Here is a 27821-nt window from a genome sequence, read left to right on the forward strand (position 1 = left end):
TGGGTCTGTGCCAGGGAAGTGCTGGAGGTGGCAGCTGTGAAGGGTGAGGAGGGAAGGGTGTGACAGTAGCAGCCTGTGTGTGCAGCTGTGCTGCTGCTGCCTGCTGCGGTGACTCAAGCCTTGTAGCCCTGGTGTGCAGTCCTTGTGCAGGGGACATCAGGCTGTGCTTTGGTGGCTCTCAGGTACGAGATCTGATCTGCTCTGGGCTTGTCTGCCCCTAAAATTCAGGAGGTTGTTTCCCAGTGCTAGGTGGTGGCTGTGGCCCAGGCCTGTGCCCTGCACACCCAAGTGCTTTCCTGTGGCATGCTCCGAGCACAGCTGTGGGCTGGCTCAGTCCTGTGGGTTCTGAACCCTGCTGCTGCTTGGGTGCAGTTTTAAAGCAGCACTCTGCAGCTTTATGTTTGTTTTTTAAAGGGAGTTTGGAGTTGTTTCAGCTCAGCCATATCCCAGGGCCTTCCCTTGGCAGATGCTGGGCCCTGTGCTGCAGAACAGGTCGAGCAATCTGGGTGCTGCAGGAGGCAGAACTGGTTCTGCTCTGCGTGCCCCAGCGGCAGCTCTGCCAGGCTGAGGGGAGCTGGGGCAGCACCCATGCCTCAGTCTGGGGTGCAGCAGCAGCTCCCATTTGCCTTTGGAACCAGCCCCATTCACCTGAAGAGAAATCTGATCCACCCTTCAGGAGCCTGTGCTGTGATGATGGCAGCCCTCCACATAAGCAAGAAGTGCATTCAGCTGTTCTGCTGCACTGACAGGGAGGCAGAGCCTCCAGAGCCAGGCCAAGGGCTGCTCAGTGCACAGTGGGGCACACAGAGGCTGGGCAAGGTCCTTTCTGACTGCATTAGGGTGGCTTAGGCTGTTGCCTGCCATGTTTCCCAAAGGCCTTCCCCTTGGTGCAAACAGCTTGGCATGGAGTGGCACCAAGAGCAGAGTGTTACGCAGAGCAAATCAGTGTTGAGAAGGGTCCCAGCCCTCTGTGGCAAGAAGAGAGCCTTGTGCAGGTCACCTAGGCGTGGGGCTTCTCCTGTGCCTTGCAGTGGAGAGCCAGGGTGAGGCATTTTGCTGTCACACAGCCTGGGCCACTCCACCTTGGGGCAAAGAGAAGGAAAACCTCAGCTCTGCCTTTGCTGTTTTGTCAGGAGGGGGCTTAGAGCCACAGGCTGACACCTTCCTTGCAGCCAGGCTCTCCATGAGGGTAGGTCTGAAGTGATCATTTGTTCTGTCTTGGGTGCATGGCTTCTGGTACTTGCAGTGATGTGCTGCTCACAGCCTGCAGGCTCCCCTGGGCAGCCAAAGCAAGCTGCAGACTGCTGAGCCAGAAGTGTCCTTGTGCAGGCAGCTGACTGCTCCTCACTCAGGGGTTGCCCACACAGTGGAGTTGGAGCTGTCAGCAGCAGCAGGTGGAGAAGTCACCCTCCAGAGCATCAGGATTGCTCCCACTCAGAGGGACTTCACAAACCTCTTACAGCAGTCAGAAAGGAGCTCCAGAGACTGGGAGCTGCCTTCTGGTTTCTAGGGGAGGATCCCACAGCAGCCTCTCAAACCAGCTGCAGGCCAAGGCTGCACTGTCCCAGCTCACAGAGCGGCCAGCCAGGGGAGAGAGCAGCTCCTGCTTCTGCAGGTTAACAAATCAGATGCTCTTGGGTCAGCTTTCCCTTGTAGTCCTTGGTGTCCTGCTCCCCCCCCCAGCCTCAGCTGCAGCATTTTCAACCTAAAATGTCTTTTGTGTGTGTTAACAGCTAGAGTTCAGCTGAGGCTGCAGTCAGTCTTTGATGCTTTCCACTGGCACAGGCCTGAGTGCAAGCTAGGACGGGAGCCTGCTGCCCTCACATCCCCAGGCAGCAGCTTGAGGTGAGCACCTCTGCAACAGAAGGGAGAGGACAAGAGGCCAGCACTAGAAGCAAAAGGTTTTATTAGCTGCTGCTCTTTCAACCCTACCTACTTAAGCTGCAGCTAGAACCAAAAGACATCTTTGTAAAAAGACCACCAGAATCCAAAACCATCCCTGGAACTTCTCTGCAGGTAGGAAAAGTGTAGACTCAAACCCAACTTTGTAAGGTTTGCTAACAGCATCTTCATAGAGAGACTATCCAAGTTCTCTTCCTAAGGACAGGTGCGAGGCCAACAGCGTCCTGCAGTCACCTGTGGGGAGAGGCAGCCAGGGCAGCCAGGGCAGCCAGGGCAGCCAGCACTGCTCTGGTGCAGCACAACCACAGCAGCAGGGAAGGAGTTTCAAAGGAAAATAAATTAAGGTCACATCAAAGGTCCTGCTTCGCTGTGCACTGCTCACTGCAGTGCAGTGCTCACTGCAGTGCAGCTCACTGCCCTGTGGGCCTGGCAGAGACCCAGCACTAGCAGGAAAAGACTTGTTCTGAACACAAGCCCAGAGTGAAGAGACTTCAGAGCTGCGTGCTGGCTGGGGCTGGTGCTCAGAGCAGGGCCGCTTGGGTTGCCTGCAGATCTTGGCTGAAGTCTGAGCAGCCATCACGGTGCAGCTGAGTGATCCAAGCACTGTGGCTGACCCTAGGCAAGCTGCAGACTTTGTTCTCCCCCACACCTGCACCCCAGCAGGGATGCAGCTTTGCAGAGCACAGGTTTGGCAGCATTTGGGCATTTTCTTGCTCTTGTGAGGCCCTGCTTGGACCTGAAGCATCCTGAGCCTGTACAAGAGGTCAGGCAGCACCCCCAGAAAGCCTTGCAGGATCACAGTGACCTTTGTGTGTGCTGCCTGACCTCTAGTGCAGAATGCTTCAGCCGGAGCTGCTGTTGGGCAGCCCACTGCCTGTACGTATCCTGTACATCTCCTCAGAGCATATTGCTGTTGTCCAGCAAGCTCCCAGCTCACCAGCAGCTACCACCGGGCAGGAAAGCCCCAAGTGGTGCTTTGCAGGATGTGCTCCACAGATCTACAGGCCAGGGCAAGCAACCGAGCCAGGGCCTCTGCAGCCTGTAACACAGCAAGCTAAGGGCTGAGACACAGCCACCCAGAGGCGTTCCAGCCAGTGAGGAGTTCTGGTTCTGCTGCTGGATTCCTCCCAGCGTGCCAGCTGCAAGCGACCCTCTGTGGGAACGCCCTTCCCTGGGAGCAGGCTGCGTGCCGGCTGTCAGCTGAGCTCTGCAGCCTTGGGTAGGTCCCGGGAGGAAGGGGAGGTCTCGGAGCACCCGGGCAGCTTTTGGTGCAACCCTATCAAGTCTTCAGTGTTAAACCCAGAGGGAGGGAAGGCGCCCGAGGCCAGGTCAGGAGGGTGCGTGCCGGGCAGCTGCAGGGCGCAGGGCGGGGGCTGCGGCGGCGCCTACTGCCCGCTGCTGTCGGGGCTGGCGCCGGGGGGCTCGGCGCCGGCGGGCTGCACGTTGTCCGCCAGGTTGTGCGCGTGCTCCAGGAACAGGTCCTTCAGTACGCTCAGCTCCTTGGTCAGGAGCTTGATCTTGGCCTCCAGGCGCTCATTCTCCTCCTTCAGCTGGGTGACCCTCTGCAGCGTGTCCTGCGCCCGCTGCTTGCTCTTCAGCCGGCTCTTCTTCACCGCCATGTTGTTGCGCTCGCGCCGCTGCCGGTACTCCTCGCTGCTCCTGTCCACCAGGCAGCCCTTCTTGCCCTGCCTGCTGGGGGGCACGGCCTTGCCCCCGCCCGCGGGGCTGGCGGGCACCAGCTGCGGCACCTGCTGCAGGCCGCTGCCGTGCGCCTGGCTGTAGATGACGCTGACGCCGTTGGCCTCCGTGCCGGGGGCCTGGGGGGGTGCCTTGCTCATCTGGACAGGCTGCCCTGGGGCACCACGCAGCGGGAGGCGGGGGGTCTCGAGGAGGGGCTCCCAGCAGGGCTTCACATGGATCGAGGGCAGGCTGAACCTAGCAGGAACAGAAGTGCTGTTGGAGTGCTGGGCTCAGGTGAGCTGAACCCAGCAGCAACAGAAGTGCTGTTGGAGTGCTGGGCTCAGGTGAGCTGAACCCAGCAGCAACAGAAGTGCTGTTGGAGTGCTGGGCTCAGATGAGCTGAACCCAGCAGCAACAGAAGTGCTGTTGGAGTGCTGGGCTCAGATGAGCTGAACCCAGCAGCAACAGAAGTGCTGTTGGAGTGCTGGGCTCAGGTGAGCTGAACCTAGCAGGAACAGAAGTGCTGTTGGAGTGCTGGGCTCAGGTGAGCTGAACCCAGCAGCAACAGAAGTGCTGTTGGAGTGCTGGGCTCAGGTGAGCTGAACCCAGCAGCAACAGAAGTGCTGTTGGAGTGCTGGGCTCAGGTGAGCTGAACCCAGCAGCAACAGAAGTGCTGTTGGAGTGCTGGGCTCAGATGAGCTGAACCCAGCAGCAACAGAAGTGCTGTTGGAGTGCTGGGCTCAGATGAGCTGAACCTAGCAGGAACAGAAGTGCTGTTGGAGTGCTGGGCTCAGGTGAGCTGAACCTAGCAGGAACAGAAGTGCTGTTGGAGTGCTGGGCTCAGGTGAGCTGAACCTAGCAGGAACAGAAGTGCTGTTGGAGTGCTGGGCTCAGGTGAGCTGAACCCAGCAGCAACAGAAGTGCTGTTGGAGTGCTGGGCTCAGGTGAGCTGAACCCAGCAGCAACAGAAGTGCTGTTGGAGTGCTGGGCTCAGGTGAGCTGAACCCAGCAGCAACAGAAGTGCTGTTGGAGTGCTGGGCTCAGGTGAGCTGAACCTAGCAGGAACAGAAGTGCTGTTGGAGTGCTGGGCTCAGGTGAGCTGAACCCAGCAGCAACAGAAGTGCTGTTGGAGTGCTGGGCTCAGGTGAGCTGAACCCAGCAGCAACAGAAGTGCTGTTGGAGTGCTGGGCTCAGGTGAGCTGAACCCAGCAGCAACAGAAGTGCTGTTGGAGTGCTGGGCTCAGCCCCAGGCTGCTGCAGCTTGGCTTTAGCAGGAGGCACTGCTGGCACAGCTGGCAAGGACATGTCCCAGCTCTGCTGGAAGTGGACAAGCTGCCAACTGCATTGCTGAAGCCTCTCAGACATACTTGGACTGGAAGGGGCTGTTACTGGGTCATGCAGTCAGGCTGTTTGCATTGTTCCCTCAGTCATTCCAAAGCCACCCCTGCTGGATGAGTGTCTAGCCTAGCCCTGAATATCTCCAGTTTCACAACCTCTGTCTTGGCAGCAGGTTCCACTGTCTAACTTTTCCTCCAGTTATATAATCCTCTTGATTTTCAGACTGGAAGTGTTCCTCAGCCTAAACCTATTAACAGCCTGACTCTTGACCAACAGTTCTTGATCCTTGGCCCCTCCAGTTCCTCCCTGGTCCCTTTCCTCTGGAGACCTTTCCTCCATCACCTTACAGCAGCTGCTTTTGAGGATGATGTCCAAACTGCTGACTGCTGCAGAGCAAAGAGCCTCTGTGGAAAAAGCAGTGTGGTGCCAGGGCTGTGACTGAGGGGCATCCCAGGGACCCCTCTGACCACAGGAAGCTAAGCCTGTACCGTGCCCAGGAGGAGCAGGTGGGACGCGAACCCGAGGTGATGGCAGCGTGGGAGTCACTCATAGCAGCCAGGGCACCGTTGCCACCCACAGATGCCAGCAGCCACAGCTGACTCACCCACAAGGCCTGCTCCCCTGCTGCAGCCCCTGCCCTGCCCACTTTCTACTGCCCTTTCTAGCAGGCAGACAGGCCTGGTGAGCAGGACACCTTCTCATCTACGTTCTGCTGCTGCTGAGGTCAGCCTGCTCCTGACCCTGCTGTGGCACAGGAAGGACTCCACCAGCGCTGCTGCAGGGACACAGCCCTGGCAAGGCTAACAGCTGCTACCCTTCTCACCTCACAGCTTGACCCAAGTGCCTGGGAGAAGAGAGGAAGCACAGCAGGGTTGCTGCAGGCTCTTGAAACACCAACCTGTGGCTCCAAGGCAAAGCACTCGGGGGCCAGGCAGGGAGCCCTGACTGGCAGAAGCACCTCACTGGAACAGCCCTGGTGCCAAGCTCAGAGTGCAGGTCAGTGGTGCAGCCCTGTGCCCTGCAGCACCACACACCACCCCTGCCTGTCCTCAGGAGGACCTGCTGGGGAAGCAAGCAGCTGAAGGTAGCAGTGGGCAATGGGAAGCACCCAGCACGGGCAACGTCCTGCCCAGGGCTGATGGCTTGCAGCAGTCACAGCACAGGAGCTGGCTGCACTGGAGCTGGCAGCACTGGAGCTGGCTGCACAGGAGCTGGCAGCACTGGAGCTGGCAGCACTGGAGCTGGCTGCACTGGAGCTGGCTGCACAGGAGCTGGCAGCACAGCAGCTGGCAGCACTGGAGCTGGCTGCACAGGAGCTGGCTGCACAGGAGCTGGCTGCACAGGAGCTGGCAGCACTGGAGCTGGCAGCACAGCAGCTGGCAGCACTGGAGCTGGCAGCACTGGAGCTGGCTGCACAGGAGCTGGCTGCACAGGAGCTGGCTGCACAGCAGCTGGCAGCACTGGAGCTGGCAGCACTGGAGCTGGCTGCACTGGAGCTGGCTGCACAGGAGCTGGCTGCACTGGAGCTGGCTGCACTGGAGCTGGCTGCACTGGAGCTGGCTGCACAGGAGCCGGCTGCACAGGAGCTGGCAGCACTGGAGCTGGCAGCACTGGAGCTGGCTGCACAGGAGCTGGCTGCACTGGAGCTGGCTGCACTGGAGCTGGCTGCACTGGAGCTGGCAGCAGGCACTGCTGTGCCCAGCTGGTGAGGTGTTCGTGGGGGAGCTGCTGGGGGGCACTGGTCACCCCCAGCTCAGCAGCTGTTTACTGTTGCTGTTTGTTTTCCTCGGCAGCCTGAGGCGCTGCTCCGCCTCCGGTACCGTCACAAAGGTTAATGGCCGCAGCCCTTCCTCGCTGGCTGCCGCGGGGGGAGCAGAGGGGGCGGGGAGCAGAGGCGGCGCTGCTGCGGCTCCGCACCTGGGGGGGCAAGCCTGGCAAGCCTGCTCCCAACGCTACTCCAGAGCAACATTCTGAGCCTTCTCCCTTAGCACAAGCAGCAGACTGGCACTGCCAGTGCAGAGGCAAGTCTGCTACTCCCTGGGGAGCACACACTGCACCCCTGGTGCCCATGCACTGCACCCCCTGGGGAGCACACACTGCACCCCTGGTGCCCATGCACTGCACCCCCTGGGGAGCACACACTGCACCCCTGGTGCCCATGCACTGCACCCCCTGGGGAGCACACACTGCACCCCTGGTGCCCATGCACTGCACCCCTTGGGGAGCACACACTGCACCCCTGGTGCCCATGCACTGCACCCCTTGGGGAGCACACACTGCACCCCTGGTGCCCATGCACTGCACCCCTTGGGGAGCACACACTGCACCCCTGGTGCCCATGCACTGCACCCCTTGGGGAGCACACACTGCACCCCTGGTGCCCATGCACTGCACCCCTTGGGGAGCACACACTGCACCCCTGGTGCCCATGCACTGCACCCCTTGGGGAGCACACACTGCACCCCTGGTGCCCATGCACTGCACCCCTTGGGGAGCACACACTGCACCCCTGGTGCCCATGCACTGCACCCCTTGGGGAGCACACACTGCACCCCTGGTGCCCATGCACTGCACCCCTTGGGGAGCACACACTGCACCCCTGGTGCCCATGCACTGCTTTTTCTCAGCTGTTTCTCAGTACAGGACTGGTGCAGAGTCAGAGCACCCAGCCCTGCCTGATGTCCCCTAAGAACAGCATTTCCCACTCCCTTTGGTGTCCTCTCAGGATGCTCTCCTGTCCACTCTGCTCCCACACACAGCAGTGCCTGCTGGCTTCCCCTGGGCAGCCCCTGCCATCTTCAGTCTGCTTGGTGTGCCTCAGGAGATGGTCCAGGGGAAGGGCTGCCTCCTGCTCCTGAAGGCATCCACCCAACACCCAGCAGGCTCCTTCACATCACCAGGTGCCAGGCACTGTTTCTCTCTGTGCTCTCCAGGCTATTTCATACTGCTTACCCTTCCCTGCAGCTCAGTGGCAAACCTGCTCCCTTCCAACTGTGAATGGCCTGAGTTGGGCAGTGCACAGGCAGGAGCAGAGGACGAAGCAGTGTCACACAGCAAGCCTTCCAGCCCTGACAGAACAGACCTCCCTCGCTTCCTTCCCCCTGGAACTGATGCATTTTGTGTCAAATGGCCTCCTGAACACCCTCTGGCCTGCACTACTGCCTCACCTGGGAGCCGAGACCTGGGCTCCATCCTGCTCAGCCGCTACCTGTGCAGAGCAGGCAGCACTGTCTGCACTGCATCACCCATGTGTGGCTGCTGACAGCTGGGCTGGAAACTAACCTCTGCCCCTGCTTCTCTGGAGGCCAGAGCCCTGTCACCAGTTGTCAGCTCTTCAGCAGGACAAGGAAGGCATCCTGGGCCCCAAAGCTGCCATGGGACATCCTTCAGGGAGTGCTGCAAGGCAGCAGGCACCAGACAGAGAAGGCCTCTCACAAGTGCCAGGCAGAGGACACAGGCTGGGAGAGGCAGAGAGGTCTCAGGAGTTGACTTCCTGGACATTGTGCTACACAGGCACAGCTGCTGGGCTCCTCTCAGACAGGTTTCTGCGGCAGGGTGACAGCCCCAGCACAGCAGCAGCCAGCAGTTTCCCAGCATCTTGTTCCCATAAAGCTGCTCATTAGGCTGGGCTCAGCAGCAGCCCAAGCTGGTTCCACCCAGCACATGGCAGTGTTTGCAGGGGCCAGTTAGAACTGCCTTCTCCTCTCCTTGGGCCACCAGCTGGCCACCCACCACAGCTACCAGCTCAGAGGTGTCTTCTCCAGCAGAGAGGGTTCTGACAGTCTCACAGCACTCCTCAGGGACCACAGAGACTCCCAAGCAAATCAAAGTCTTTATTATCTTTGCTTTCACCAAAAAGGAGAAGAAAAAAGCAAAAATTAAACTTTGCTTTGGCAGAAAGCTGAAAGATGTTTTAGTTTGGTTTGGTTTGTCAAGGCAGCTGGCTTGGGTTCTTACTTAGCAGCACAAAACACAAAGCACTCTGCTCCTCTGCCGAGCTGTGGCTGTGCTGACCCTGATCACCAGTCAGGGCGATTCCATTGCACAGCCTCACTCGGCTGCCTTCCCCGACACAGAACCAGCCACAGCTCAACAGCAGGAGCTGGCCTCCCCTCCGGGGCTTCAGCAGGGCTTCCCCCAGGAGGCTCTGACTCTCAGTCCAGCTGACCTTGCACACAGCACAGGGCTCCGGGAGAGCCCGGTGCCGCCTCTGCCGGGGCAGGAGCTGATGGTGCCTGACCCCCGCGGCTGGCAGCTCAGCCCTATCGCGTTACCGCAGCGGACAGCACCTTCCCGGAGCTTGCTCATTAGCTCCTTTTCCCCAAACACCTTACAAGACAAACACGCTCCGAGGTCCTCCGGAAGCGTGCTCAGAGCATCCGAAGCAGGCATTGTAATTGCAGGCTTGTAGCTTTGACGGCAGAATCACAAACGCTGCCTGGTGCCAGGAGGCAAGGAGGCATCACTCTGACTCCTTTGAACTATAACGCGGGCAGCTACTGCCGAACATGAACCAATGCCTTAATGCCCAACGTTTTTATCCTGCACGGAGAGGCACTACAGCCAGCGCGGCAGCTGCGGGGAGCACCGGGCTGTGCCCCAGCCGCTGTCAAAAGTTGTGTCAGGAGCTACAACAACTTGTTGGGACCCAGAGAGCTCTGGCAAGAGACTCAAACCTCCACTCAGAAGCTAGGAAAGAAGAACACCAGGTGTTAAAGCGCGGCACTCAGCGCGGCCAGGGCAGCGCCGTGGCTCCCGGGCTGTCCCGGGAGGGGGACCGGAACCAGCGGCGTTACGAGCGCCGCTCCGGGGCCTCGCCCGAGGCAGCCACGCTCGCTCACGGCCGCCCGGCCCCGCTGTCAAAAGCGCCGAGACGCCTCGGCACAGCCCCGCGCCCCCGGGAGCGAGGCGGGGCGCGGAGCCGGAGCCACGGCGGGGACCGGGACCGTCCCGCCCCTCCCCCGCGGGCCTGTGGCGGCGCCGCCACCGCCCTCCCCGGCGGGGTGCGGCCCCAGGGCCGCCCGGCCGCGGCCGCGCCGCTTCTCCTCCCCCCACGCGTGTGGCGCTGGGGTGCCCGGTGCTGCCAAGCCGTGACTTCACCGGAGGAGCGGAGCCAGGGCCGCCCGCCGATTGCATCATACGCTCCCGGCACGGCACCCGCCGCGGAACCACGGGAGGGACGCGGGCGAGGGCCGGCCCGGCCCGGCTCGGTGCTGCGCCCGGCTCGGTGCTGCCCCCGGCCCCCCCGCGCCCCGGCCCCCCGCGTTTACCTGTGGCGGCGCAGGCGGGCGGCGGCGGCGGCGGCGGGAGGGGCCGGGCCGGGCCCGAGCCTCCTTCGGTAGCGTGCGGCGCGGGCGAGCGGCGATTGCGACACCGCCGCGCCGCCCCCATCGCCGCCCGCCGCCGCGGGTGACGCAATCGCCGCTGCCATTGGCGGCCGCCGCGGGTGACGCAATCGCCGCTGCCATTGGCGGCCGCCGCGGGTGACGCAATCGCCGCTGCCATTGGCGGCCGCCGCGGCCAATCAGGCGCCGCGCGCGCACAGGGCGGTCCCGCGGCGTGTCCCTGGCGCGGGGCGCTGCCGGTTCCGCCTGCCGCGGCCGTACCCCCCCGGCGCGGAGCCTGGCTGCCCCCCCCCGGGGCTCCCGGGGCTGCGGCTAGGGCGGAGGCTGCCTCTGGCCCCGGCCTGCGGCGCGATCGCGCTCTGCCCGATGTGGCAGAGAGGCCTGCGGGGGAGCCCCCTGGAGCGGGCCCCACGCCTCCTTCTGCCGAGGGGAGGAAGCCGAGCTGCCTGTCCCGGGTGGCTTCCCCGGACGGGAGAGCGGCGTGGGCAGCTCCTCCCAGGCCAGGAGAAGGCCTCGGACTCCCCTGAGGCTGCCGCCGCCTCTCCTCTCGCCGGGCCGGGCTGGGTGGTGTCCTGGGGGCAGTGACAGAGGAGATGCTGTTGTGTTCCTGCGCTGGCTGGCATCTCCTGCGCTGGCTGGCATCTCCTGGGCCGGCTGGCATCTCCTGGGCCGGCTGGCATCTCCTGGGCTAGCTGGCATCTCCTGCGCCGGCTGGCATCTCCTGGGCTGGCTGGCATCTCCTGGGCTGGCTGGCATCTCCTGCGCTGTTAGCTCCCCCCGGCAGCGCCCTGGCCTGTCGGTAGCTGCTGTGTGGTTTGCCTCTCCAGGGTGAGATAGGGTGGAAGCATCACCAAAGACAACAGAAATTTCAGCTGTTGGCTTCTTTGTTGCTTCACTTTTAGCAACCACGGCAAAACACGGCAGCTGCCTGGGTTTCCTGGATTGTTGGTGACTTCTCGACTTTCAAGTTGCGAATGGTGGTGGGTGAGGAAGCCTCTGGGTCACACAACGCCACAGGGAGGCTGTGCACCAATTCCCTGCTGTATTTGATACAATAACATTTTGGGGGCTATAGAAGAGAATTGGTTTGGCCCTTAAGACTTTGGGCACAGTTGGATTCAGATCACCTTAATTGTGCCTAAACAAGCACAGCATTAAAATGCATCTGCTTGGATCTGGAGCTGTGTGTGCATGGGGGGTGTGCACAGCTGCAGCCTTTGATGCACAGATGTGTGTGCAGGGGCACTGCTGGCAGCCCTCGGCTCATCAGGTGAGCAAGGCTTGGAAGAGCCGAGGTGTGCAGCCAGAGAAGAGAGTGTGGGAAGGGCAGGGTTTGTTTAAGTGCAGAGGAGGAAGTCCTGGTGTGTGTGCCGCTCGGGTGGGCACAGAGAGCTGCCCTGCCGGGGGATGAGAGGGGTCAGGTTTGTGCACAGAGCTCGGCAGCCTAGGGGTCACCATTTGTATCTGCCGGGTTTATGGCTGGCTGATGTTGGGGGCGGGGGGAGGGATGGGGATGTTTTTGTAGGGCCCTGTGGAAAATAAAGGTTTGTGGAAGAATGCTAAGGACCAGTCTGGCCAAACATCTCTACCAGGAAGGTCCTTTTTGCTGTCAGCCATCAAGCACTCGCTTTAACATCTGTCATGTGCTTCTGGTTCTCAGCGGAAGCTGTGACGGTTCCTGTGACAGTGGCTCACCCCTCTGCAGCCAGAGCGAAGTTCAGGTAAGCATTAAGCACGATCCTTTGCTCGCAGTAGGTACTGACCCTGTGCTCTTGGGAGTACTTTGCTGGGCCTTTGAGAGCACTTTACAACCATCCAGTCATCAAGCCCCATCAAAGGAAGCTGAAGACAATCGAATGTAGGCCAGCTTATTCTCCTGAAGTCTGACTGCTTTACAGACGAAAGCTCTCGGGTCGTTCTGCACACAGGAGGTGCTCCACTGCTTGCTTGCCGGTGTGTCCCAGTGCAGGCAGACCACAGATGGCTCTTCAGTGCTAGCAGGGTTGGGTTTCTTCCCCCCATAGCATGAGAGTAAAAACAGAATGTGATGGAAGTGATGTAAAAAGTAATCACAGGAATACCTGGGGAGCTGCTCTGGAGGCGTGGCATGGGAAAGGACACTTCAGCTGCTCGGTTACAAGGTAGATGAGCTGCTGCGAGCAGGCGGGTCCCTGCTGGGCTGGCGTCCCCGCACGGGTCCCGGCTGTGCTCTGTAGCACCAGGTGACCATAGGGAATGGTGCAGTAGTGTCTTACTTTCACATGCCTCATCTTTAAACACTTTAGTCGCTGGAGAAAAGGACACAGGCTTTCAGCACCCTCAGGTAACCCACAGCAAACCCCAGGCAGAGGCAGAAAGGCTCTCAAGGCAAGAGGAACTGTGGGAGCTGGAGGCAAAAGGTGTGTGAGAGAGAGGAGCTTGTGTGGGCAGTGTTCCTTTGTATTGCCCCCTCAGAGTCTTCCTTCATACTTACAGAAAGAGTGAAGAGGCTCTCTGCAGCCTTCCATTTAGTGTGAAAACCTTTTGTGGCTGTTGGAGTCGTTTCTGTTGTGTCTGATTCCACTCTTCATGCCATTACCTGTCTTCATGGGCAGTTATTCCTTTGTCTGAAGTAAGTCCCACACAAACACCCTGCTCCACAGCCTCCCCTGGAAATGACCTCTTGGGGTTTTTTCTATGAACATTCAGCCTCTGCTGCCCTCAAGGATAGGCTTTCCCTGGATTTTATTTACTTGAGACTTGCACACTGCTGTCACAGGTTTACTTTCCACAGCTGCTGACAAGCAGCTTTGGTCTGACATCCATGCCTGTGGCATTCTTCCAGAGGAACAGTCAGGGCTTTCCTTCCCAGTGACTCAGACAGAAGACACAGATTGGTGTTTCCAAGTGGGACTAGCAGGTGTAAGCACACACCGTTCCAGGCTGCAGTGTGTGGTGTCTCCCTGGGTTTGAGGGGAAAGGCACTGAACTGTAGAGTAAAATAATCCCAATCCTTTCTTGGTGAGTGCCCCAGCCTGCTCCCTCCACGTGCTGAAAACTGGGTAGCAAGACTCAGAGCAGAGCTGTGTGCCTTGTGAGCACCGAGCAGACGCCATTCATCCAGGGAGAGCCCAGGAGCACCAAGTCTGTAGCAGAGGCTTTCCCTAATGCTGCTGCAGTCCTCCCTTCCCTTACCCACTCTGGGATTACAGAGGTACTGTCTGCATCCAGGACTGAGCCACACTGAGGCCAAAGCCTTGGGTTTAGAAAGCTAAGTTCTGCAGAGCTGAGGTTATGAAGGCTTCAGGAAGCAGAAGTGTTTCAGTTTCCTCGACCAGGAAGCTGAAACTCAGAAAGCAAAAGGATTGTGGACACCTCTGTTTGCAGAGCTTGCTCAGGACTTGGGAGTGTTTTCAGCCCCCTCCAGTCAGTCATTTGGTAGCTTGTCTGTTGCTGGATGATTTGTCAGAGGCAGGCTTTTTGAGTAGGTGGAGGGAAAGGAGAGGGAACACTGCTTAGTGGTGACCACTATTGCACTTCCAGTCCCAGCACTGCCTCACTGCAGCCTTGGACAGTCCCAGCCCTTTTGCTGTAGCAAGTCCTCCATCCAAAAGGAGCCATTCTGCTCTACTAGCAGACATCCACTGCTTCGTGGCACTGCCTGGAGTCCATGTGCAGCAGAGACAAGCCTTTGTTCTGCCCCCTCTTGCCACTGAGTATTCCAGTTGGTGCTGCTCCCTGCCCCGGTGCTGCTGCTCCTTTGCAGCTCTCCAGCTGGCTGCAGTGTCTCACACTGGGGGCTGCAGGGGGTTGAACCTGGCTGTGTGGGCAGGGTGAAGGGGATCTTTCCCCAGCAGTGGAGGAGGGCAGAATGAGAAGGCAGAGGCCTCTGCTTCTCTGGCTATGCTGTGGGGTAGCAGGCTGTCCCCTTCAGCACTTGCATGTCAGAGCCTTCCCATTCATAGCTACAGAATTCTTCTTGGTGGTGAATTTCTTTCCCAGTGAAGCTCTTGCTCAGCCTGTGCTCACCCTTCACGCTGCCAGGAGCTGGTGCTTCAAGCCAGATGGGCTCAGGCTCTCCAGTAGCACAATTCACAAGATGATGCTTTGATCTGAGAGGCACAACTGCAGCAGTGGCACCTTGAGGGGCTTGGAGGTAGAAGGCCATCTCCTTAGCCCCAGCAGTGGCTGTCAGCCTGTATCAGTTCCCTGCCATGCTGATGCTGGCACAGAACTGTGTGCTTTTCCTGACGTCACTCCTGGCATGCCCTCTCCCTTTGCAATCCAGAGGGCTGCTCAGGTGTGCAGTGTGGTGAAGCACAGATGGCCAGCTGTGGCCACAGGTCCCTTCCAAGTGGCAGCCCAGTTCTTACCAGCCTCTGTGTGTGTTCTCTGACTTTTCCCTGACATCTGCTGAGCCACAGTGGTGCAGCCACAGCTGGGAGTTTGACTGGGGCTTGGCTTGAGGCCTCCCTGAACTTCTACCTGATGCAAACAGAGTCTTGTGCTGTGTGCAGAGTGTGGCAGAGTTGCAGGCTGCCACTGTTCAGTGCTGGGGTTTGCTGCCATGGGTCTGTGGCACGTTAGGAGGCTGCACAGCTAAGGAGGAGAGAAAATACAGAGCAGGGAAGTGGATGGAGGGGAAAATGGCATCTCCCCTGTGCACATAAAGAGGCTTCAAAAGAGCCTCCTGAGAGCTGGACAAGTCTGAGCGAGAGTTAATGGCCCACACCTGGGAATAAGAGGTGAATTCTCAAGTATCCAGGTTTAGTAACTGCCACACCTGTCCTGTATTCCCAAAAGCAGAAAGGAGGGCTGCAAGGATTTAGATAGCTTAGCTCCTGAGTGCCGTGGCTCTGGGCCAAGGCAGCATAAGTCACTGCCTGAAAATCCCCACCCAGCATTGCTGGGGCATTACCTGTCACAGGGCAGGCTCTCCTGCACAACTCGACCTCCTTCACGTGTTATTAAGAAGAGTAAATAGTTTTAGGCACGAATTTTACCCAGACTTCAAAACAGTTCTTCAGAACAGAAGCCTAGCATAAATACCCTGCAGAAAAGCAGTGCAACTGGAGGCATAGCTCTGTTTCTTCCTCAGCCTCATGGTGTTGGGAGGAGGACACAAACTTCTTTCTGATCACTGGCTTTGTTATTCCCTGGGAGCTGTGTGACCTCTGAAGTATCCCAGAGAGCTCTGAGAGCTTTGCAGCTGACAGGGGATGGTGCCCCTGGCTGTTGGCCCTGCCTCACTTGTGCCCATGGAAGGGAGCAGAAAGTGAGTGACTTGTGCCCGGCTCACCCAGCCGTGTGGGAGGGCAGGCTCAGAAGCTGTGCAGGCAGCTGCAGCCTGTCACCCACCTCCTGCTGCTAACACCTGGGAGCACTTTGTGCTGGATGCAGGACATTTGGTCCAGAGCCTCTCTCTTGACCTCAGCAGAGCCACCCTGCTTCCAGCATGCTGAGCCCTGCCATTGGGTGAGCTAACTGGTCTCCTGCCTCCTGAGAGGCACCTCACTGGCCTTGAAACCAACTCAGCCAAGCTGTGTAGAGAGGAAGCTCTCCTTGTCCTGAGCTGCTTGGAGACTGTGTGGGGTTCTCCTGCATCAGGCACAAGTTCTTTCACAATGAAGAGACCAACCCAGCTTATCAGAAATGCTGCCCAAGGAAAGAATTCAGGATCAGCAGTGTTACTACCAAGTTTGTGTTGGTGACTTGGAGGGGAAGAGGCTGCCTGTGAAAGCAGAGGAGCAAAGGAGAAGGTGATGTGCGCACAGCAGTGCCCAGCGCTGGGCCTGCCCTCGCAGCCTGCAGGCAATACGGTGCCAGCAGCCACTTGGCACAGCCTGAGACTTGCCCTGCTGAGGCACAGTGCCTTCCCTGAAGCCTGTTTCCCTGCACAGGCAGGCTGTGCTGAACACAGACGGTCCAAAGAGGACCTCACTGAGGTCTGCACAAGCCCAGGAAGCTTCAAAGCACTGAGTGCCTGTGGCAGTCACAGCTGCCCGCCCGGCCTGCGGGGGCCCTGCTCCAGGGGCACAGACACGGCTTCAAAGTCACCACAGTCCTGCTGGAAGCCTGCTTTGGCAGTTGGAGAGGACTCTGCTCACCAGGAAACCCAGTTCCTCGAGGTACATCGTTTGTGTGCACTTTCCCCTCACAGCCTCCTCTTCCTCTGCTGTAAAGCCCTTTGGCATTCAGGCGCTGAGCAGGCAGGACAAAAGCGAGGGGTTCCCCTGTCCCCCTGCTGGGCTCTTCCTTCCCATGACCAAAGAAAGGCAGAGCAAGAGCACAGGCATAGGCACGTGGGCAGCAAGTCCAGGGGAGCTCCAGCTGTGAGTGCCTACCTTGCTGCCACCAAGCTGACCTGGGATGCTGTGCTCTGCTAGTGCCATAACCAGCTGGGAAACCTGGGGCACAAAGTGCAGTGCTGTGAGCACAAGAAGTGTGGAACAAAGGAGTAAATTGCTGCCTTAATGCAGGGGCCTTTGTTCAACACCAGTGTAGGCCATCAGGAGAGAATGCTGCAGCAGGCTCTGGAGCACTTTGTGCTGCTCTGTTCCCCACAGGCAGAACTTTGGGCTTGCTGGGGGAAGGTGAGGTTTGGGTTCATACTGGTATTTTGCACAGAACTAGCAGCTAGTTTAAGTGCTTAGGCCTGAAAGAATTAGTGTGGATAGTTTAGATTCCAAAAACTTACTCCCATTTCCTACCTTCCCCTGCAGGAGCAGATGGAAAGGAGGAGGCAGTGCTGCAGTGGGAACCCAGCTCACAGCTTTCACTCAGGTACTGTGCAAAGCCTTTTTCTTTGGCATTACAAACCTCTCAGCCCTGGGCTCTCACTGAGTGATTAGCTCTGGTTATCCTTAGCTCCACAGTTAGCTACATGGTGAGACAATTCTCAGGGCAATGTCACTACCTCCTGGCTGCAGGGCAGTGCCTCCCCGGGCTGCTTGCAGAGGATTTCACACCAAAACGTCCTGCAGACGCCCAGCACTGGCACCGGTGGTTTCGTTTCAGAACTGCTATAGCACATGAAGGACCATTTTGATACTTCCATGAGTTGAGTGAAAAGGATGATGCCTTCTAGCTTTATTCATCTGAACCCTGAAAATCTTTATCTGGAGCCCTCTGTGGGTTGGCTCTCATCTGCCTTCCAAAGCGAAACAGGAGGAATGCTTTGTTCCAAGCCTCAGCATTCCAAGGAGCCAGTCCTGCTTTCCTCTGCAGCTCTGCAATGTCCTTGTAACCTCCCAGCCTTAGGGTCTGGATTTGATGGGAGTGTGAAAACCCCACTGCTTGTTTGTGATAACTCCTACTGCACTTCAGATGAAGACTTGTTTTACCCACAGCATCAGACTGCAGCTTGAGCAGAAGAAGGTCCGTGGGTGATACCCAGGACTGCTGTGCTGAGTGCTGCTATGTGCAGCTCCTTCCTGTGTGCAGGGCAGCAGAGCTGCTCTGCCAGCAGGCAGCAGTGCCAGATATGCTCTCTAGGTGTTTGTGAGTGACCTTTGGAACCTTTGGAATGAAGGCCTCTGTCCCACCTCACCTGCCAGTGGTGCTGCCCCATCAGCCTGCTGCATGGTCACTCTGTGGCAGGGTCAGCATGCTGCAGGTGAGAGCTGCAGCACTGCAAGGCAGGTCCCAAGAACAAGCTGCTGCTTAAGTCTCATCTTTGTGCAGGGGTTGCTCTCAGGAGCAGCAGGCAAATTCTGCTGCCAGAAGCATCACTGTCATTAGCCTGAAACTGATAACAAAACTCTGATGGTTTCCAAGCTGAGATTGCATCTGACTGCCTGCCTGACTTCCTCTGCCATGCTGGTTTGGACTCACTGGTGATGTTACTGACTGAGAACTCTGCAGAGCTTTCTTGTGACTGCTTTCCCTCTTGCTGCCTGTGACATTTTCCATTTAGTAGGCCAATTCCTGCTTAAATTACTCCTGCCAGTAATCCCAGGGCTGGCAGTGGCACACTTAGAGAAAGCTGAGTTGAGCTCAACAGGGAGGTCAAGTTCTCAGATACAAGGTGGCATCTACAGTGAGCAGTGAAGGGATCTCTGTTAGCATGCAGTCAATGCTTACACACCCTGGCATTTTAAAATGAGTCCTGTGACCCCAACCCCCTTCTGCCACTGAAAGCAAGGTTTTCTTTTGTCAGGTGTGGCCAGAGGAATGTCCACAGTGCACACAAGAACTGCTCGGAGTGATGAAGCCTGAGCCGTGCTCTACCACCTTCTCTTTTAAAATCTCAAGAGGTCAGCAAAAGGTAAGTCAGTGGCAGGGTTGCTCTTTACCTCAGGAGCCTTCTCCAAGTGTCTTGGCACACGTTTGTGAATGCACCTTCTGAGAGCTGGACGGTGTGTGACTGCCTGGGGCCTCCTTGCACATTGCCCGAGCTCTGCTGAGCCCCATAAAGCGCCTGTGGCAGGTGGGACTGGTGTTACAGCCTGGCCACACGACTCCTAGGGTGGCTTGGGTGGGATGGGACCCTGAAGTGAGGAGAGGCTGTTGCTCTAGGCAGCAGACCTTGCTGAGGAGCGATGCTAAGCCAGGAGTGCAGGGCAGAGGGCTTTGTGCGTGACAAGCCCCTGGAGACTCAGTTTCTTCAGTGTGGTTTAGGTGCAGTGCAGAACACTGGGACCTGAGAGCCTGAGTGCCCTGCACAGCTGAAGTAGGCCCCTGGAGAGCACCCCCAGGAAATCCCTGAGGCTGGTGTCACCTGTGTGCAGACAGGGGGACCAGCTCTGCTCCAGCTCTCTGCATTCAGGGGAGGGTTACACTTCTGGGCTCCTTTGTGGACGACACCATGTGTGCTGGGTTGCAGTTTCCCCCCCAGCACTAAAGTGTAAGCCAGATCGACCACCACAGCATGAAAACCACACTCCAAGAGTCAGCATTTACAGAGAGTCTCTTGAGAAGACTCTGCCCCTAAAGTCAGAGCTGGGAGCCGGGCCTGGGGGATGGGAACCACTCTGCTCCCGTGCTGGTGCCTGGTCTGTGTGTCAGCCAAAGGTCTGCACCACTTCCTGCTTGGATCAGGGAGGCTCTGCAGCTCCATGGAGCAAACAGCTGTTTCCTATGTGCTGCCTTCAGGATACAAGGGCAGAAATCAAAGGATGGCATTTTCTTGGCAGTTCACTTCATAAATAAATGTGTTTCAAGATAAAAATTAGTTTAACTTTTCAGTTAAAAACCCTACTAAAGCTAGCAGAGAGGTCCATGGGAAATAAAGAGTGTGTTTGGAGGGAAGCAGCAGGCAGACCCTGGCCTGCTCTTTGCTTGTGATATTAGCTCAGGACATAGGAGAGATTAAATTCTCAGCTTTGCTCCTTGTTTCTTGTGTGGCCTTGGCAAGATGTTCTGTCTCCCAGCTCTCTAGCTGTGAAATAGAGTAAGGACACTGCTCCACCTCCCAGGGAGCTGTAGCCATGAATGAATTACAGATGGAGAGAAACTGCTGAAGATTGTAAGGTAGGCAGAAGACTGGCAAGTAAATGGAGGTGTGAAAGAAGGGAGGTTACTGTTTAGTCTGAGGTAAAAGGCTAGGGGGAGATGGTGTGAGGCTGAGCAAAGTGATAGCTGATGCATACCATGGAAATGTAAACAGTGTTCTGGGAAGTCTTGAGGCCGAGGTGAGGGTTTGATGCTGCAGAGAGCAGTGGGAGGTGAGGAGCATGCTGGCACATCTATTGTTTTAGCCTTTCAGCTGTATGTTCTTTGGAACAGGGCTTAGTCCTGTATCTGAGAAGCATCTGGAGTACTGTGGGCACCACGGCTATGGTCAGTGCAATGTGGTCCTAGCTGCAGCATGCAGGGACTGTGGATGGATGAAGCACTGACCTCCTGACAGACTGCTGTGCTTGATGGCTGTGCCAGCTGGAAATAGAGTGGGCAGAGTGCCATCCAAATGGAAGTGAGCAGGAGCAGGCAAAAGAAGAGGAGAAGGTGCTCCCAGTCAGCTAGCTTGGCAAGTGCAAAGGTCTGAGCCCTCAGGAGAGGAGACAGAATCCAGTAGAGCACAAGGATGAGGGGCATTGTCACAGAGACCCTGGAGGCAAGGGGAATGATACCACAAGGGTGGAGGGACGTGGCATGGATTTGAGTTGGTTCTCCTTGGAGCTGTAACAAGGTTTCTCCAAAGGAGAGAAGCTGTCAAGAGAAATCAAATGATCTGCTGTTGGGCCAAACTGTACCTCAGGAATGGTGGCCAGTCACCAGCTGCTGAAGGTCCTGGCTGGCTTGTGGAACCGTGCTGCGCTCCAATCTGCTGGGCTCCAAGCCTCTGGCACATCAAGCCTCTGCTTTGAGAAGTGTCCTGGGTGGCAGCTTTGCTGTGTAGGATCATGTTTCCCCTCCCTGGGGCAGGAAACACAGGAGAGGGAAGTTTGTGTTTTGTTTCACAACAACAACAAAGATGGTTGACTGCCAGCTCTGTGTTCACACAGGGAACTGCTGCTGCTCCCTGCCTGCCCACTCCCCAGGTGCACATGGGGCACAGCACCGTCCCCAGCTCAGGACAACGTCTCCTCATCTCCCATGGCAGCTCCATTGTCCTTTCTGCTCCACAGTGCCCACCCCTGCCCTCGCCATACCTGCCTGCTTTGCCCCTCAGCCTTCCTGCAGGTGGGAGAGGAGCGGCTGTGCCGTGCTGGCGTTCACCCCGCGGAGCCTCGCACCAGCCAGGACGTGCTGGAGCCTTGTCAGCAGCAATGAAAGGCTGCAGTTTAACAAGGCAGTAAAATAACTGTGTAATAGCATGCTGGCTCTTCACGGGGCTGCCACATGCCATCCTCTGGACACCCTTCCCAGCTGCTGGCTCTGGAGCAGCGCGTGGTAACCTGTTCTGCAGCCCAGGGCAGCCAAAGGCTGAGCGCAGCACGGGAGCACAGCTCGGCTGCGCTGAGGAGACCTCAGTGTTCAGTGCAGCTGAAACCCCTCAGTGGCCACAGAATTCCCCATATAAAGCAGGCAAATGTTCAGTCACATGCCTCCCCCTTCATGCCTTTCTGCTGGGTTTCCTCCTTACCAGCAGAAAGCGGTGCAGCTGCCTCTGTGCGAAGGACTTCTGGTGCGTTCTGAAGCGTGGAGCACTGCTCCTGCCTGCCCCGGCTCCTGGACAGCGAGGCCTGCGCTGAGACGGAAGAACAGCACCCTCAAGAGTTGACAGTGCTGCTTCAGGGACCCAGAGCCTGCAACACACACTTCCTCCTTGGGCCAGTTCCACCCCTGGCACACGCAGCTGAGGCAATGGGAACAAACACTGTCTGTCAGGGCTGGATTGGAAGTATTTGGTATCAATCAGCGTGGGCATGGAAGTGGAAATTGGCATTTGTGCTGCTCTGAAGGAGGGGAGGCCATAAAGTTTTTATTTGCCTTCAGTGAAGGAGGGACAATAAAAAGATGAAGAATTCTCCTGTTTGTCTGTGTCTGGGAACCTCGTTTTACACCACAGTAAAACAGCCTGGACAGGAATTTCTGTTTTCCTGTAAAAAGAGGTTATTCAAACGTTCTTAACTTGGATAAAAAGGGTCTGTGTAAAAGAAAAGCACTGAGCAAACCAGTCCTTAAATTGTGGGGACTTGTTTGTTAATTACAGTAATTAGGAATGGAATCTGATCCTAAACTTTCTGATTTACTTTGAATTCCTTTTAATATGTGGTTAGGCCTTAATTTCAGAATGATCATAAAATGTGAGAGGCTCTTAAGCCTGCAGAGGCGTGGGTATTGTTACTGAATGACAAGCTGAGCTCCACGCTTCTGCTGCTCCCCGCCGCGCTGCCTGCCGCTGGAGCCGTCCTCGGCCTGCTCCTCTCTGCTGCCCTCAGAGACAGCTCCACGAGCTGCTGCCTAGCCAGCTGGCATCCACCCCAGCAGGGGAATGGCCCAGCTCTGGCTTTGTCCCTCTTCTGGGAACGGGCTCACCTGAGTAGGGTGAGTGGAGTTTGAGCAGTCAGGGACAGCTGGGGACATTTCTCCCTCCCAAACTCGCTCCTATCCCACACCAGAGCACTGTGCTGGTGGCAGAGGCAGTGCCACAGCCCCCATGCCCTCTGTGCCACGGCACCAGGCACTGCTGCTGTGCTGCAGTCAGTGTGTGACCTCTCAGCAAATACTGAGCCCAGGCCTTAATGTGGTTCTGCTGGTGACAGTGAACAGGGAGATAGTGAAAAGCACATTCTGTAGTCCATTTCTGTGCTGTAGTCACAGAACCCACTCCTGAGGGGATAGTGGCAGGGGACTCCTCTGGCTCCTTGTGCTCCTCCACTGCCCTTTGTGTGACACACACCACGGCGCCCTGGTGCACTCCGATTCCTCTTTAGGATGCTGTCAGTTTGTATCACAAGGAATCTGCTGTCACAAGCTTCAGTTTTACCAGAGCATCCAGCACATGAATTGCAGCAATTTACCTTTTTTCCTCCAGCCTTTTATGCTTGAGACATTTCCCCTGAAAATCTGCAGCAGCAGTTTTAAGCCTGCACCTGCACAAGGACCTGGACTTACCCTTTCTCTCTGTCATTTTCAACGGGTCCTTCTGCACCAGCTGAGCTAAAGGCCTGTGGGGCTTCCTGAGGTGCACCCGGAAGGTGGTCAAGGGAGGACAAACCCATCTGCTCCTCAGCCTGCGAGAGACGGAGACAAGAGGAGAAATGAGCATCCTCACACCCCTGACGAGCTGCTTTGAAACCGGGGCACCACGGAGGGCTGTGGCTTTACCTAGGAACGTACCCTGCTGCTCCGGAAGAGCAGCGAGCTGCCGGGACACGCAGCTCCTCTCCCCGGTAGGGCCGTGCCGAACATCGATCTCTTCCGAAGTCGCCAGGAACGGGAGCCCAGGAAGGCGAACAGCATCTCCGCGGCGGGCCCGGCTGCGCCCGCTCTGGCCCGGGTAAGCGTCGGGAGTCGGTCAGGATCGCGTCGTTTGCCTTTTGGGAATGTATCATTGCGTTTACCTGCTCGGGTCGTGCGGGGCTGCGGCGGAAGACCCGCACCTCTATGCCGCCTTTCCTGTGTGTGGCGGAGGCCGCGGGGCCGCCGGTGCTGGTAGCGGAGCGCACTTTGCCGGGAGCAGAGCGCACCTTGCCGGGCTGCTAGCGGCAGGGCGCGGCTGGCCCACGCGTGGCCGGCCTCGAGTTGTACCGTCCCGGCAGGGCAGCTCCTCTGGGCTCGATGGACCAACAGTAAGCGCAGGACGGGGGAGGGCGGCCCCCGGCCGATCACCACCGACTAGAACGGAGCCAGGCAACCCCTGCTGCCCCCCGAGGTCTCCGCCTCCGCCCACCGGGCGCCGTCCCCAGAGAGGTCCTAGCGCCGCTCGAGGCTCGGCTCCTCGGTCTCGCTGTGACCGGGAGAGCCCCGCGGATCCCGCCGCTGAAGCCGAGCTGCAGTGGGATGCGGTGCGGCAGCACCTCGGCTCCCGCAGGCAGACACGGCGGGGCGAATGTTTCCGACTGGCCACACATTGGCAGGGACGCGACGGTGAACTTTGGGACTCTGCGGAGCGCAGGGGTGGGAGCGGGCGCTGGAAATGTACCAACCGCGTTCGGCCGCTCTGCCCTGCCGAGCGGCCCCGGGCAGAGAAAGCGCAAAGTCCCCGCGCCGCTTCCCCGGGCCTCTTATCAGCGCCGAGCCTTCTCGGCGGGCGTAGTCCAGCGCCCGAGCTGGGCGGGGGCAGGCCGGGCCGTGCGGCGGCTGCCGGGGGCGGGCGGGCGGCGCTGCCCCGGCAGGGCGCTAAGACCCGGGCGCGGCGGTCAGGGCCTCCCCGCAGGAGGTTGGCGCTAGGGGGCGACCCGCGGGCCCGGCCGGGTATAAAAGCGGCCGCGCGGCGGCGGCAGCCACTGGCAGCGGGGCGGCAGCGAGCGGGGCTCGGCCGGGCGGGGACGGGCTCAGGGAGCGCCGAGCCGAGCAGCACCGTGCCGCGCGGTGCCGTTCGTCGCAGAAGACAGGGGTGCTGCGGGCTTGGTAGAGCCGCTGCCGCCGCCGCCCCGTCCGAAAGCTGGATTGCAGGAGCCCTTCACCATGCCTGGCAAACTGTAGGTGCTTCATGGAGCAAGCCAACTTCTACGAGGTCGATTCCCGGCCCCCGATGAGCAGCGGCCAGCACCACCAGCTCCAGACTCCCCTGCCCGGCAGCGCCTACAGTTACAGAGAGGCTACCTCGGCGGCGGCACCTGCTGCGGGCGGCGCGGAGCTCGGCGACATCTGCGAGAACGAGAACTCCATCGACATAAGCGCCTACATCGACCCGGCCGCCTTCAACGACGAGTTCCTGGCCGACCTTTTCCAGCACAACAAACAGCAGGAGAAAGCCAAGGCCATCCTGGCCGGGGATTTCGACTTCCACAGCATGCATGGGGCCGGGGCCGCCGCCTCGACGCCGGGGCACCAGCAGCAGCACCACCAGCAGCCGCTCTTCGGCTGCGTGGCCGGCTACATGGACGGCAAGCTCGACCCCCTGTACGAGCGCATCGCTGCACCCGGCCTGCGGCCGCTGGTGATTAAGCAGGAGCCCCGCGAGGAGGAGGAGGTGAAGGCGGCGGCCCTGTCAGCCCTGTACCCCCACCACGCCCCGCAGCAGCACCCGTCCCACCTGCAGTACCAGATCGCCCACTGCGCCCAGACCACCATGCACCTCCAACCCGGGCACCCCACGCCGCCCCCCACGCCCGTGCCCAGCCCTCACCACCCGCACCACCCGCACCACCCCGGCGGCCTGCCCGCCGCCGGCGCCCTCAAGGTGATGCCCGCGGACCACCGGAGCAAATCGAAAAAGACAGTGGATAAGAACAGCAACGAGTACCGGGTGCGCCGGGAGCGCAACAACATCGCGGTGCGCAAGAGCCGGGATAAGGCCAAGCAGCGCAACGTGGAGACGCAGCAGAAGGTGCTGGAGCTCACCACCGACAACGAGCGGCTGCGCAAGCGGGTGGAGCAGCTCACCCGGGAGCTGGAGACTCTGCGGGGCATCTTCAGGCAGCTGCCCGAGAGCTCCTTGGTGAAGGCCATGGGCAGCTGCGCCTAGCGCCGAGCCGCGCCGGGACTGCGGGGCCACCCCCACTCACCTATAGATCCTATACGTGCCGGATTGTGCCGGGAAGGGGGAGGAAGAGGGGGGTGGTGTTTGTTTTGTTTTTGTTTGTTTGTTTAACAGTTAACGACCAATACAAGAAGCCAGGCAGCTGTAGTATTAAAAGGTCTGTGCCTTAGGGATGACACACGAATAAGCTGAAAACATGGTGGGTTTTGTAAGGGGACAGCCGAGGGGAAGGAAGACGTTGAAAAGCCCACATGTCTACACAGGGTAAATAACAATAATAATAGTAATAAAGCACACATAGCAATCCAGATGTGCCTTAAAAGCTGGCTGCAGGAGCTCTGGGGTTTTCTGCCCCCCCCCCAGCCTGGCAAGGCGCAAGGAAGAAGGGTGCAGAACGCGCGGGCTTTGGGACAGGGCATCTGGAGGTGCCAGCCAGGCCTCCCCAGCCAGCCTGCGGTGCAGCAGGCAGGTGTACCTGCGGGGAGGACGGCGAGGAGAAGAGGACTAAGGCAGAGGGATGCACAGCACCGGACGCCCGCTCTGAGCACTGAGGTGTGGGGCAGCTGCCAGGGCTGCCCTTGCCAAGCCCTTGTCCCTTGCCTTGGCCGGCAGCAGGGCAGAGGCCACTGCTGCTGCAGGAGCGATGGACAGCCTGGGACTGATGGAGCGGCAGCTGGCAAGGGAGCACGGAGAGCTCCCTTCAGCGAAAGCAGGAGCATCAGTGTCTCGTACTGTATGTCACAAGGTGGCGAAGCACAATGAATAAATACCTATCGATGCGGGTATTTACTGGGACCTGTCCGTGTAGTTTGCTTTATTCCAGGACCTTGGCTCCTCTCCGCGTCTCTCTCTGCCCAAGCTGTGCCTCATGTAATGTGAAAGCCTTTCTCTGTATACTAGCTCCACTTTATTGTGTTACTCAGACCTTTGCCATCACGACTTTCTTACCTGGTGACAGAGACTATGCCCTTGTGCTGCAACGTTATTTTATTATTGGGGTGGGTGGGTGAGTGTGAGTGTGCGTTGCCTTCTTCCCCTTGCCCGGGGCTGGCCGCTGCGCACCGACCCCCAAGGCAGGGGTGCCTGGGTGGGGCTGTGGAACGCCCGCGGTGGGGCGAGGAGGCTCGTCCCTGGCACTGCAGCACCTTTGGACCCTGGAGCTTCTCCCAGGGTGAGAGCAAAATAAACAATCGCTGCTAGCCATGCAGAGCGTCTCTTCCTCATGCCGTAGCTGCGCAAGAATCCATCCAGCAGAGACAGCCGTGAAGGAGAGAAGGAGCCGCAGAGGTGAGGCTGAGGGGAGTGTGGCAGCGGGGCCGGTGCCAGGGGCGTGTGTGTGCCGTGTGTCTGTCTGGTGTGTGGCTCTGTGTACACCATGTATATGCACACACCTTGGAGGGGTTGTTTGAGTTCGCGGGGGGGAGGGGGGACGGACACGACTGCATATAAAGTTTGTTGGAAGTCCTGGTTACGTTCATAAATAAACAGCATATATTCTACCATAACCTTCCACCTCTGCTGCCAGTTCTTTTCTCTGTAGCAGGAGAGCAAAAGCCTTTCTCTTCCCCAGCATCTCGCATCGCCGGCACTGCTGCTCCTGCCGGGACCGGTGACCGAGCGCCTCCGCGGAACACAGCTCCCTTGTTTCCGCCCCAGAGACATATGCGCCCGGCCACCTTTTAGAGGAGGGCAACGTCCGCAGTGTTGGTGGTGTCAGGTGTGCTTCGGAGGCACCTTTGGCTTCGCCTTGCCGCCTGCGGGCTCGCTGGCCGGCGAGGGGCCTGCGCCTCTCCTCGTCCGGCTTTGGGATGCAGCCGGGCGCTGGGGACACGCAGCCCTCCCGCGGGGCCAAGCTGTCACCCGGGGCAGCGGGGGCCTTGCGAAAGGGGCCGCGGGCAGGGCCAGGCCCCGCTCGGCTGTCAGCGCTGCCGCGGCCCGTCCCTGCCCGGTGGGACGCGACCCGAGCTCCTCCCCGCCCCCGGGGAGTTTCGCCCCGGACAGGTCGTGCCCAGAGACGCCTCCCGAGGGCTCTTCGGTGTCGGCGGGACGCGGGGCAGGGCGCGGGCTGCGCCAGGGCCGTCGGCGGGGCGGCGGCTGTGCGGGACGGGTCCCGGCGCCCCGCGCCAGCAGCCGCCATCTCCACCGCTGCCTCCCGGGGCGCTCCCGGGGCCGCGGCAGCGCGCGGAGGGGCGGCGGTGCGCGCGGAGGGGCGGTGGCGCGAGCCCCGGCGGCGATAGGGCCCCACGCCGTGGGGCGGGAAGGGGCGGCCCGATGCGGGGGGCGGCTCCGGCCGCGCCGTCCCGGAGGTGAAGTAACGCTGGGGCCGGCCGGGCCCGCGGCGCGGTGCCCGGGGGCGGCTGAGGAGGTCTGCGGGCACGCCCCCGGTCTCTGCCCGCCCTCCCTGCGCCGGAGCTAAGGCTGCGCCCCAGGTGTGCGAGCAAAAGCCGCCCCGGCTCCGCAGCACCCGCGCCCGCCGTGCCCGGGGGCTGAGCCGGCAGCGCCGAGCTCCGCAGCGCTCCTGCCCCGCGGTGTGCCCGGCGCAC

The 27821-nt window shown here is 59.3% G+C and overlaps 2 protein-coding genes across 2 annotated transcripts; one reads left to right on the forward strand and one right to left on the reverse strand.

The window, feature by feature from the left end:
• Nucleotides 1-1889: 1889 nt before the first annotated feature.
• On the reverse strand, nt 1890-23871 carry CEBPG (CCAAT enhancer binding protein gamma). The gene is made up of 5 exons (XM_068161685.1): nt 22959-23871; nt 22746-22864; nt 21271-21375; nt 20438-20600; nt 1890-3837 (listed from the first exon to the last, which is right to left on the reverse strand). The coding sequence occupies exons 1-5, from the start codon at nt 23183-23185 to the stop codon at nt 3288-3290; spliced, it is 1164 nt and encodes a 387-aa protein (XP_068017786.1). The 5' UTR covers nt 23186-23871; the 3' UTR covers nt 1890-3287.
• Nucleotides 23872-24059: 188 nt separating this feature from the next.
• Nucleotides 24060-26783, forward strand: CEBPA (CCAAT enhancer binding protein alpha). Its single transcript, XM_068161684.1, has one exon. The coding sequence runs from the start codon at nt 24286-24288 to the stop codon at nt 25261-25263; it is 978 nt and encodes a 325-aa protein (XP_068017785.1). The 5' UTR covers nt 24060-24285; the 3' UTR covers nt 25264-26783.
• Nucleotides 26784-27821: the final 1038 nt, after the last annotated feature.

Source organism: Melanerpes formicivorus, unplaced genomic scaffold (genome assembly GCF_026170545.1).
Source record: "Melanerpes formicivorus ecotype bairdi unplaced genomic scaffold, bMelFor1.0.p_v2 SCAF_59, whole genome shotgun sequence".
Taxonomy (NCBI): Eukaryota; Metazoa; Chordata; class Aves; order Piciformes; family Picidae; genus Melanerpes; species Melanerpes formicivorus.

Coding starts and splice junctions, on each gene's coding strand:
- CEBPA (XM_068161684.1), top strand. CDS start 24,286: ATGGAGCAAGCCAACTTCTACGAGGTCGATTCCCGGCCCCCGATGAGC.
- CEBPG (XM_068161685.1), bottom strand. CDS start 23,185: ATGATACATTCCCAAAAGGCAAACGACGCGATCCTGACCGACTCCCGA. Junction 22,865..22,958: donor GCAGCAGGGTACGTTCCTAG/GTAAAGCCACAG, acceptor CGTCTCTCGCAG/GCTGAGGAGCAGATGGGTTT. Junction 20,601..21,270: donor AGCTGCACCGCTTTCTGCTG/GTAAGGAGGAAA, acceptor TTCCTGCCCCAG/GGAGGGGAAACATGATCCTA.